Genomic DNA, 12921 nt, shown 5'->3' on the forward strand with positions numbered 1-12921 from the left:
AGACAAATTGAGTGAGCTGGCAAATGCATCACAGGTAAAGTATAATGTGGATAAATGTGAAGTTATGCACTTTGGAACAAAAACAGGGAGGCAGATTATCTGAATAGCGATAGATTGGGGAAGGAGGAGATGCAATAAGACCTGAATGTATTCATACACATTTTACTGGAAGTGAACACGCAGGTGAAGATGGCTAAAGTTAACTTACACAGCAAAAGAATTTGAGTACAGGGGCAAGAATGTCTGACTGTTACTACACATGATCTTGGTGAGACCACATCTGGAATACTGAGCAGTTTTGATCAGCCACGGTCATACTGAATGGCAGAGCATGTTCTAAGGGCCAATGGCATAATGTTGCTCCTATTTTCTATGTTTCTATGTTTCTATTGTGTCCCATAGTGTTCAGAGGTCCTGGATCCCAAGCTCTCGGTAGGGCTTAGGAATGATCGACACTTCCCTCTATTTCAGAGAATAAACTGTCCACTACCAGCCACTACAGAGCCACTGACTTCCATAGCTACCATTTCTTCCCATTCCTTTAGCTTGTCATCATGTCCTCCCCTCCCCCCAAACCAGTTACTGTCCTTTCAAGTCTGGCAGGAGACACGCCATTGTTCTGCCATTTTCACATTTCAATCACTTAAATCTGAACTATCAATGTCACTTCTCCACTTGTACCTTACACCCACCGCACCAAAAAACTATAGCATGAATGCTGTCCCCTCCACACTTCACTTCCACTCTGATGAAGAGTTATTTAGACTCGAAACATTAGCCTGCTCTCTCTCCATGGATGGTGTCTGACCCACTGTGATCTCCAGCAATTGTTGTTTTCAATCTCAGTAGGGTCTATCTGGTGTATGTCAACCATTTGGGTTGTGTACACATGGAGATATACAATAACAGAAACAGAGTCAGAGATTTTTTTTATATAACTAGAAGCTGCAAGGACAGCTATAGCCAAGATAAGAAAAAAATCACATGGGAAAACTACAAGTTATTTTGTTTCATTCAAGTAAGCTGACCTACTGAGATGCGAGAAAGAGTACCACATCAATTATTTTCTATGATTACACAGAGACAAGTTGTACTGTTCCAGTTAAGAGAGTGATCATAATTGATGGTCTATATGTGCATGCTGTGAAATAAAACAGCTGAACAATTCATATCTGAATTGGTCGAACCAAATGTTTTCTTAATCTGTCTTCCAAAAAACTGAACTGGTATGTGTGGGCATGTGAGTAACCCCCTTCAGAACTTGAGGCATACTGGGTTACAATACAACTCAATACTACGTAGTTCAACCGAAGCCTTACATGTAAGACGTTCTTTCTGCTAATGGAGTGACCTGACTGCCCTTGAGACATTAATTGCAGCAAGATCTAAAATGTGTAACTGTGGGTCTCTGGCAAGAATGATAACAATAGACTTCAATTAAAAAAAACAATAATACAGACCATAAATTTTAATATTTAATTTCTAGTCCATGCCTATTTAACTAATCTCATACCATTGCTTTGAAACTGATTTTAGCAACTCTGAAGTCTTGGGAAAGGAAGAGAAAGACCTCCTGGACAGCTTACAATGGCTCTTGGTGGGATTTTAATGTATGAGGGCATAATATAAAGAAAGAACAGGGTACAGCTTTGATAACCTACATAAATAAATAGCTTGACAACTCTTGCAGGAAGGATGGCCTGTGAGGCAACGTAATGTAAGACACCTACGGAACTATGTGCCAATACAGTGGTTGGGCGCAGGAAGAATTTGAAAACACTCAATAATACTTTATAGAAGATGGGCGATTGATCACAATATACTTCCAAAACAAACTCAAAACACTAAACTAAGAGATATTGGGCTAACAATTTTTGGAGAGTTTGCTCTTCCATTTCAAGCCTTTCCAATAGGACTATAATCAGACAGAAGTTAACACAAAGACAAGGAAGAGACATTAGAGCAATATAGTAACTTTTTTAGGAGCCTCTCAAAGGAGAGACAGGTGCAGAGGATTAGGGAGAGAATTCAAGAGCTTGGAGCCAAGATGACTTATAGTATGGCCACCAATCGTGGATGCAAGGATGCAGAGAATATGTAAGAGACCAGAGCTGGAGAAAAACCGCATTCTCAAAGGCCTTTATGGAGGGAGTTTGGGTAAGATAGGGGTGGGTAAGGTCATAGAAGGTTTTGAATATGTAGGTTAACATTTTAAAATTGCAGCATTAATGGAGTGGGTGTACAGGGGTGGTTGATGAATGAGACAAATTAGGTTAGGATGTGAATATTGAGTGCTGGATAAGATCATAGTTATGGAGGATGAAAAATAAGAAGTTGGTAACAAAAAAACTGAATTTGTCAGGGCTGGAAGTAACATCAACACGAGTGAAAATTTCAGTGACAAATAAGCCAAGGGTGGGGCAGACATCGTCTTTATGATAATGAGGATATGGAGCCATAAATTGGGCTCAGAATCAACCAAAACACAAATGCTGCAAAGAGTCTGATTCAACTTGCCATTATGTCCAGGAAATTGGAGGGAATTAATGGCAAAGGATCAGAATTTTGTGACAGGGACTGAAATAACAGCATTGGGCTTCTCAATATTTAGAAAATTGCAATTCATCTGGGACGAGATACTTAACAAAGTCAATGGCTCAATCAAGGGAGGTGGTGCTGAAGTAAGAACTGGGTGTATTCAACATATAAGTGGACTGTAATGTCATGACCTTGTTATGATGTTGCCAAACAGCTGCGTATGGATGAAAAGTGGAAGATGGCCAAGGACAGAGTTAATAATACAGGGTTTATAAAATAATCAAAAAACAAGTTAGATAGTCCCACTCAGCTGAACAGCAGAAGGGCAATGTTGTTGGATTGTTTAGTCGGGGTGCTGAAGAGAGTCCACAAATTCAGAATGGTGACTGTAGGCAGCACAGCAAAATCATACAGAAAATCATTCATTGATTAGGGAAGGTTTTACGCTGTGCCAGATGAAAACTGGACTGAAGAAATTCAAACGTGGAATTGTAAAAGGGGTGAACACAAATTTTGGTGGTGACAGCATGTTCATAGGCATTGGAGACAGAAGGCAGTTTAAAACCTTGATAACCTTGTTTTCAAATCCCTCCTCACCCCTGCTTTCTCCTGTCACATTCTTGAGTCTTACTCTACACCTGTCCAATTCCGGTAACATATCTATTCCTAACTTAAATGATCCATTGTTAGTAGCTATGCTTTCTACTACCAAGCACCCAACTCTAATGTTGCCCACCAACCCCCAACTCTCTCCTGCTTTGAAATACTCATTAAAACCTACCACTTTGACCAAGCTTTTGGTAAACTGTCCTAATATTTCCTTATGTCACTTCATTTTAAATTTTGTTCGATACGACTCCTATGTAGCCTCCAGGAATACTTTACTAAATTAAAACTTCTACGTAAATTCAAGTTGTTGTTTTGTTGCTGTTGTGATGGTACACTCATTTGCAAAGATTGAGGGTTAGGCTATTTTTGGAGGAAGAGAGTGATAACATTGGATCTGAAAGATAGCAGAACAATACTCAAAATGAACACAGGTGTTCGTGTTTCAGACAGTATAGATGCCAGGAAGAAAAATGAGTGATTCATAATTTTATAGCAGTACATTAAAAAAACAGAACGGAGTTGTACTGACGTATTGACATTGACATGACCTCTGTAAAGCTGCCAGGGATCCCAAGAGGCAGTACTGGACCAAGTTAGAGGCTCAAACTGACCATTGACTTCCTCCACCTGTAGCAAGGCCTAAACAACATTACAGAATACAAAATGAAGCAGAGCAAGATAGTAGACAAAGACACATCCCTTCCTGATGTGCTCAACGTTTTCTACATTTGGTTTGAGCAGAATGCCAGCAGCACAGTGCCACCAGCTCCAGACACACCTGTGCCCGCTGTCACCACTGCAGACAGTAGATCGGTTTCTTGGGAGTCAACCCAAGGAAAGCAATGGGCCTGGACGGAGTCTCCAGCCAAGCACTTAGATCATGTGCCAGCCTCATGACGGAGGTATTGTCAACCTCTCCCTCCTACAAGCTATAGTCCCCACCTGCTTCAAGAAGACCACCATCATCTCAATACCAAAAAAATCACACACAACGTATCTTAATGACTATTGCCCAGTGCCTGTGACCTCCATAATCTTGAAGTGCTTCGACAGGCTAGTCATGGCCCACATGAACTCTAATCTCCCAGCCTGCCTCAATCCTCTATAATTTTGCCAAAATATAACAGGTCCACAGTAGGCACCATTTCCCTAGCCCTGCACTCATCCCTGAAACATTTGGACCGCAGAGTCTACGTCAGACTCCTGCTCATTGACTACAGTTCCACCTTCAATAACATTATCCCTTCCAGACTGATCTCAAAACTCTGAAACCTGAGTCTCGGCCTCGCCCTGCAACTGGATACTCAGCTCTCAGCAATCACAGACCGCAATCAGTGAAGATAGACAACAGCACATCCTCCACAATAACACTCGACACTGGAGGCCCCCAAGGATCGTTCTCAGCCCCCTGCTACACTTCCTCTCAACTGTGTTGCCGAATTCCAAACAAATACCATCTACAAATTTGCTGACAATACCACCGTGATAGGACGGAGATCAAGCAACAACGAGGCAAAATACAGAAAGAAGGTAGATAACTTGGTGACATGGTGCGATGATAGCCTCTCTCTCTACCACAGAAAATATGAAGAACTGATCATTAACTTCAGAAAGAAAGGAGGAGAACATGCTCCCATCTACATCAAAGGAGCTGAGGTTGAGAGAGTGGGGAGCGTCAAGTTCCTAGGAGAGACGACCTGTCCTAGACTTCCCATATAGATGCAGTGGTCAAGAAGGTGCGACAATGCCTCTTCTCTATCTGACCACTCAGCAAATTTGGCATACCCACAAGGGCCTTCACCAACTTTTAGTGGTGCACCACTGAAAGCATACTGTCTGGATGCGTAACAGCATGCTATGGCAACTGCTCTGCCCAGGACCATAAAAAACTATATAACATTGTGTGTACAGCCCAGACAATACAGAAGCCAACCTTCCATCCATGGACTCCTGTTACATAGTTTGTTGCCCCGGAAAGGCTGCCAACACCATCAAAGATCCATCCCACTTGGGTAGCACACTCCCCGTATGATGTAATTTGTATGTGTCTGTCCAAGTTTCTTTTTCATCCTATGATCTATATATCATTGCTTACTATGATCTGCCTGTACTGCTCATAAACAAAAGCTTTATACTGTACTTAGGTAAACATGACAATAAATCAAATCAAATCATTGGCTTAGAGAGGGAATTAGAAGAAATAGGTCAAAAGCTAGAGAAATATGAAAGTTCAGGAATAGTACATGAAGAAATCTTAAGAGAATTTGGCAAGGGAAAGGGACAAATAAAGCAATAAAGGAAGTTCACAAGTACTTCTTATATGTTATGAGGATTTCTGCCACTACCGCCATTACAGACAGTAATATTCCAGATTCCCCCCACCCTCAAGGTGAAAAAAAAGTTTCCTCATATCCCCTCTAAATTTCATACTCCTTACCTTAAATCTACACCCCTGGTCATTTATCCCTCCAGGCATGGGAAGTTCCTTCCTGTCTACCTTGTCTCCAGCCCCCAAAATTTTATACATTTCAATCATGTCCCATGTCAATCTTTGCTCCAAGGTAACAACCCCAGTCCATCCAAACTTTCTTCGTAACTAAAACTCTAGAACCTAAGCAACATCCTGGTAAATCTACTCTGCTCCCTCTCCTGCACTATCATATCCATCCTATAATGTGGTTCCAGAAGTGCACACAATACTGTAGCTGTAGATTAACTAATGTCTTGTACTGTTCCAGAAGACCCTCCCTGCTCTTAAACTCTATGGCTCAGTTAATAAAGACAAGTATCCCAGATGCTTTCTTCAACATTTTATCGAATTGTCATGCTAACTTAAGTGGCCCATGGAGATCAACACCAAGATCCTTCTGAAATTTGCTGCTTCTGTGCATCTTACCAAGGCATTTCCTTGCCTTGTTTGCCCTGTCCAAGTTGCCATCACCTCACATTTATCCTAACTGAAGTCCATTTGCCTACGAGCAGCCCATCTCGCTGGCCCATTGATAACCCCCTCTAATTTAAGGCTATCCTCCTCACTAATTACCATCCCAGGCATTTTCATATCATCCATGAACATACTGACCAACACTCCTACATTCAAGTCCAAATGGTTAATATATACGACAAACAGCAAGGGCCCACACAGATACCCACAGAATCCCCAATGGGCACAGGTATCTAGTTACACAAACGCCCTTGATCATCACCCTTTGCTTCCAGCCATTCAGCCAATACTTGATCCAAGACGCCAAATTTTCTTGATCCCATGGCCTCATCACTATCAGTCTCCATGCGGGACTTATCAAAAGCCTTGCTAAAGTCTGAATACACTACATCAAATCCGTTGACCTCATCTACACACCTGGTTATTTCAAAAAATGCAATCAAGTTCATCAGGCATGACTTCCTTCAATGAAATCATGCTCCATGTTCTTGATTAATCCCTGCTTCTCCAAATGCAGATTAATTCTGTCCTCAGAATAGCTTCCAACAGTTTCCCCACCACTGAGGTTGGACGGACCAGCCTATAATTTACTGATATGTACCTGAAGGCCTTTTCAGCAATCATGGAAGCAATGGATAGAATAGCCTCATTCTATGTTACAAATTTCCCGTCAACCAAGGGACAGACAAGAATTTTTTTTTTATCAGTGTTACAGTGCACCTCCCGTTGGGTTGGTTCAGGAAAATTAAATAATAACTTTCAAAGGACAATTGCACAGAGTACTGTGAAAGGAAACAGAGACGGAAATGCGGAAGAATAGTCAGAGAATGAAGTTGTTTGGATACCTCATGCAAAGAACCAGCACAACAACAATGGGCCAAATAGCCTTGCTCTCACAGCATGACTCCACGAAAAGAGTTTCTTGCAAGGGAATCAGCTGTTACCATTTAATTTTACAAACATCGGATTACTGTAGTTGCACTTTGCAAGGCCCAATGGTCCTCATCTTATTGCTGCAATTCTGTTTTGTCATTCAGTCATGGGACATGGGAGTCGCTGGCTAGCCAACAGCTATTGCCCATTCCTTGATAAAGTCATAGTGAGCAACTGATACAACTAAGAGACTTGCTAGAGCTTTTCAAGAGGCAGTTCAGAGTCAGGCACATTGCTGTGACTCTGGTGTCACATGTAGGCCAGAATAGGTGAAGATGGAAGATTTCCTTCCCTCAAGGACATGAGTAAACCAGATGAGCTTGTCCAGCAAGTAACAATGATTTCATGGTCATCGGTAGATTCTTAATTCTTGACAGTTTTACTGAATTCAAATTCAACCATCCGCTGTCAGACACAATGGGAACTGCAGATGCTGGAGAATCCCAGATAACAAAGTGTGGAGCTGGATGAACACAGCAGGCCAAGCAGCATCTCAGGAGCACAAAAGCTGGCATTTCAGGCCTAGACCCTTCATCAGAAAAGGGGAAGGGGGAGAGGGTTTTCTCCCATTCCGCTTTTTCTGATGAAGGGTCTAAGCCCGAAACGTCAGCTTTTGTGCTCCTGAGATGCTGCTTGGCCTGCTGTGTTCATCCAGCTCCACACTTTGTTATCACAACTATCTGCTGTGACAAGATTCAAATCCTGTCCCCAAAACATTATCTGAGTTTCTAGATTAATAGTCTGTTAATAATATCATCAAGCCATCACCTCACTCTATCTCAAATTACATATCAAAGATTCCAGAAATTGCTTCATCTCAACTTTACAGCCTTTTTCCCATATCCCTTGATTCTCTTACTGATTAAAAATCTACCTATCTCAGCCTTGAATCTACTTAGTAATCCAGTCTCACCAGTTGCTCAGTGCAAAGGCTGAAGGAGGAAAACAATGATGATAACTCAGTGAAAATTACGATATAGGCTTGATAGACAGCAAGGATTTTAAAAGAGAGATGCAAGAGATAGAACAAGGTGAGATCGTCAAAGAAGGAAAAGGTACGAGAGGAGAATGGGGGGCAGTCTAAGTTGAGATATGATGTTTAGGCCCACACAACTACTATATCAGTTTGAGTGAAGTAGATTGTGGAATATATAGCCAGTTGAGGAGGATTCACTCAGGGCCAGGTTTCAATCATTAAAGACTAAACTAAATTAGATATTAAATAGGTAGCATCTAGGTTTACATTGACCAAAAGATTCCAGTTTCAACAGACATAATTAGCCAAAGCTGCAAATGGTTGAAAAGAAAGCATTCTTTTCTTTTTTTTCTGTTTTCCATCTGAATGAGAAAAATAATTTCAATGATTTTATTTATTTAAGTACTAAACAAGGTTTTCATTTCAACATTTGGCCTTCCAAGACATTAGGCCAGGTAATTTACTTCCTGACTGCCACCAATACTGATCTAAGTCTTTAGGAGGGTAATCCTGACTAAATCATGTGCTGATTTTGCATAAGAAATTTTGGGGGACAAAGACAGTGCACTCACTCCTAAAATTTTCATCAAATAATCTATCCCAAAACCTGCCTTTCCCCGGATAACTCAGAATCTATTGTACAATAAAATCGATCATGGTTTAAGTGTAATTCTTTGAAAGCCTATTCACAGAGAAGAACAATGAAAATCATACAGCACAGGATGAGGCCATTCAGGCCACCATGCCTCTCTCAGCCATTTGAGGGAGAGCCAATGCATGTTAGACAACTAAACCCCACAGTTTAACCCATTCCCCTGCAGGTTCCCCAAGGTGACATCACTGGTTTGTTCTCAAGATAAGGGTTCAACATTCAAATACATAATTTCCACAAAGGTGTGTTCTATCTATTACCCATCTGGCTCACTAATGTCCTTCAGGGAAGAAAGTCTGCTATCCTCATGATCTGGCCGACATACGACTCCAAACCCACTGCAATATGGCTGACTCTCAGCTGCCCTTTGAAATGGCCCAGCAAGCCACTCAGTTGCATCACTCAACAAAGAAACGAAACCGCATTGACTACACACCTGAAAAGACAACAGCGGAAACACCCCTGTCGCCTGCAAAGTTCTCTTTACTAGCATCTGGGGACTAGTGCCAAACCTGGGAGAGCTGTCTTACAGACTAATCAAGAAAAGGCCTGCTATGGTCATATTCATCAAATCATATCATATAGACAATGTCCCAGACAGAATCATCACCATCCCTGTCCCACTGGCAGGACAGACCCAGCAGAGGTGGCAGCAAAGTCAGGAAAGAATTGCATAGGGAATACTCAACATTGACGCTGGACCCCATGAAGTCTCATGGCTTCAGGTTCAGCGTGGGCAAGGAAATATCCTGCTGATTACTACGTACTGTCCTCCCTTGGCTAATTAATCAGTACTCCTCCCTGTTGAACATCATTTGCAGGAAGCACTGAATGTGGTAAGGGCACAAAATATACTCTGGGTACAGGATTTCAATGCCCGACAGTGACTTGGCAGCAGCACTACTGATGCAGCTGTTTGGGTCCCAAAGGATATAGCTGCTAGACTGGGTCAGTAGCAGGCGGTGAGGAAACCAAAAAGAGGGAAAAATGTACTTGATTGGATCCTTGCCAATCTGCCAGTTGCAGTTGCATCTGACCATGACAATATGGGTAAGAGTGACCACCGCACAATCCTTGTGAAGAAATAGCCCTGCTTTCATACATAGGATGCTGTATGGTGCTATCACCATGCTAAATTGGACACACTTCAAATAGATTTGGCAACTCAAGACTGGGCATCTATGAGGCTCTGCTAGCCATCAGTAGCAGCAGAACTGTACTCCAGCATAACCTGGAAATTCATGCCTAGCATATCACCCATTCAACCATTACCATCAAGCTAGGGAACTAACCATAACAACAAAGAGTGCAGAAAGGCATGCCGGGAACAGTACTAAAAATGAGATGTCAAGCTGGTGCTGCTACCAGAACTACTTGCATCCTAAACAGCTTAAGGAAAAAGTGATCCCAAAACCAACAAATCAGATCTAAGCTCTGCAGTCCTATCGCGTTCAGTCGTCAATGGTAGTGGACATTTAAATAACTCTCTGAAGGAGGCAGCTCCGCAAATATCCCCATCCTCAATGACAAAAGAGCCCAACATATTAGTGCAAAAGGTAAGGCTGAAGTCTTTGCAGCAATCTTCAGCCAGAAGTGCCAAGTGGACGATCCATCTCAGACTCCTTCAGTGCTTCCCAGCATTACAGATATCAAGCTTTGGCTAGTTTGATTCACTTCACGTGATATCAAGAAACAGTTGGAGGCATTTGATAGTGCAAACCCTCCTGCTCCTGACAACATTCTGGCAACAGCATTGAAGACTTGTGTTCCAGAACTTGCTGCTGCTCCCCAACCAAGCTCTTCCAATACACTTACAACACTGGTATCTTGCCGACATGTGGTAAATTGCCCAGGTGCACAAAAAACAGGACAAATCCAATCCGGCTAATTACCGCCCCATCAGTCTACTCTCAATCATCAGTAAAGCGATGGAAGGTGTCATCAACGGTGTTATCAAGCAGCACCTGCTCACGATAAACTGCTCAGTGACATCCAGTTTGGGTTCCACCAGGGCTACTTAGCTCCTGACCTCATTACAATCTTAATTCAAACATGGACAAAAGAGCTCAATTCCGGAGATACGGTGAGAGTGACAGCCCTTGACATCAAGGCTCCATTCGACCAAATATGGCATTAAGGAGCCTTGGCAAAACTGGAATCAATGGATATCAGGGGCAAAAAGTCTCCACTGGTTGGAGTCATATTTGGCACATTGGAAAATAACTGTAGCTGTTGGACGTCAGTCATCTCAGCTCCAGGGCATCCTTTTTCACTGCAGCATTATATGTTGAGGGTGATTTTATAGATGCTTATAAAATCATGAGGGGCACAGATAAAGTGAACAGCAAAGGTCTTTTCCCTAGGATGAGAGAGTTCTAAACTAGGGGTCATATTTTTAAGGTGAGAGGAGAACGATTCAGAAAGAACCTAAGGGGCAACCTTTTCATACAGAGGATCGTTCATTTGAGGAATGAACTACCAGAGGAAGTGGTTGATGCAGGTACAGTCACAAAATTTAAAAAGACATTTGGACAGCTACATGAAAAGTAAAGACTTAGAGGGAGATGGACCAAATGCTGCTAAATGGGACTAGTTTGGTATGGTAAATTTAATCAGAATGGACAAGTTGGACTGAAGGGTCTGCTTCCATGCTGTATGACTCTGCAAGAGTTCCTCAGGTTGGTGTTCTAGGCCTAACCATCTTCAGCTGTTTCATTTTCCTCCCATTAAAAGGTCAAAAATTGGGATGTTCACAATGATTGCACAATGTTCATCACCATACACAACTTCCCAGATACTGAAGTCTATGTCCAGTTGGAACAAGATCTTGACAATATCATGTGACGAGTAACATTCATGCCACACAAATGCCAGGCAGTGACCTGCAATGATCTAAGCACAGCCCTTTGACATTCAATGATGTTATCATCACTAAATCCTCCACTTAAATACATCCTAGGGGTTACCATTGACCAGAAACTCAATTGGACCAGCCACATCAACACAATGGCCATAAAAGCAGGTCACAGGCTAGGAATACTGCAGCGAATAACTCACCTCCCCACTCCTCAAAGCCTGTCCACCATCTCCAAGGCACAAGTCAGGACTGAATGGAATACTCCCTACTTGCCTAAATGAATACAGCTTCAATAACACTCAAGACATATACATCCAGGACAAAGCAGACCACTTGATTGATTCCATATCCACAAACATTCACACCCTCCATGCCCAATGCTCAGTAGCAGCAATGTGCACAATCTACAAGATACAGTGCAGAAATTCAACAAAGACAATACCTTCCAAACCTGTGACCATTCCCATTTCAAAGAACAAGGGTAGTGGAAACATGGGAACACCATCACCAGCAGATTTCCCTCCAAGTTACTCACCATCCTGACTTGGAAACATATCATCATTCCTTCATTGGGAGAAGGACTTGAAATTCCATCCCTTCAGGCATTATGGATCAACCTACAGCACATAGACTGCAGTGATTCAAGAAGGCAGCTCACCAGCACCTTCTCATGGGCAACTATGGACTAGTAATAAATGTTGGCCATACAGTAATGCCCACAGCCCATGAATGAATGAAAAAAATCAGAATGACAGTAGTGATCCTTAAGAGATCTCTGTGGACGTGCCAATTAAGTGGTATATCGTGTCCATTAAATGGTGAGTGCATCTACAAATAAATTTGCTCTGCTTAAATAAATTGATAATGACTTGTAAATGAGATATTCTAGACATCGTGCAAATGAAGCAATGCTAGATAGAATGAAAAGCAGTGTTCAATATTTACTAGTCTGTGGTGCAGGCAGGACACGGGCTGTTCGAATGGGACCATTCCGGACTGAGTACAACTCCTGAGCCTCACCACTCATCTGCAAAACAAAGAAAAATTAGAGAGCAAAATTCATCAAAGAATGCTCAAAATTCCAGATAATAAATGTTTAATATTTTCACTAACACAAGTACCTAGCGTTGTAATTACACATTTCAGCTGATGCTCTGGATCATACCCCATTATGTCATTTCTGTTTATCTTAAGCCTTTTTCTTACCTCTCCTTCTCACTTTATTTTTTTTTTAACCTATGCTTCTATCAACCTGTTCAGAGATGTTATTGCACACCTCTGGAGCAGGTAAGGCTTGAACCTGGGCCTGCTGGTTCAGACATACACCATTAAACAATCCTCCTTCTCACTTACAACCTTTAATTTAAAACCATTCACAGCTGATGCCTCCCAATCCTCATATCGTGCTCAAT

At 42.0% G+C, this 12921-nt stretch overlaps 1 protein-coding gene across 2 annotated transcripts in view; it reads right to left on the bottom strand.

Annotated features, from left to right (window-relative positions):
• bcas3 (BCAS3 microtubule associated cell migration factor) overlaps positions 1 to 12921 on the bottom strand; it is a 1086700-nt gene that overhangs the window by 968136 nt on the left and 105643 nt on the right. For both annotated transcript variants that reach the window (XM_059655421.1, XM_059655420.1), the window contains exon 6: positions 12455 to 12536. In XM_059655421.1, coding sequence (XP_059511404.1) covers positions 12455 to 12536 — 82 coding nt within the window. The remainder of the gene's footprint in view (positions 1 to 12454; positions 12537 to 12921) is intronic.

This window comes from Stegostoma tigrinum, chromosome 27 (genome assembly GCF_030684315.1).
Source record: "Stegostoma tigrinum isolate sSteTig4 chromosome 27, sSteTig4.hap1, whole genome shotgun sequence".
Lineage (NCBI taxonomy): Eukaryota > Metazoa > Chordata > Chondrichthyes > Orectolobiformes > Stegostomatidae > Stegostoma > Stegostoma tigrinum.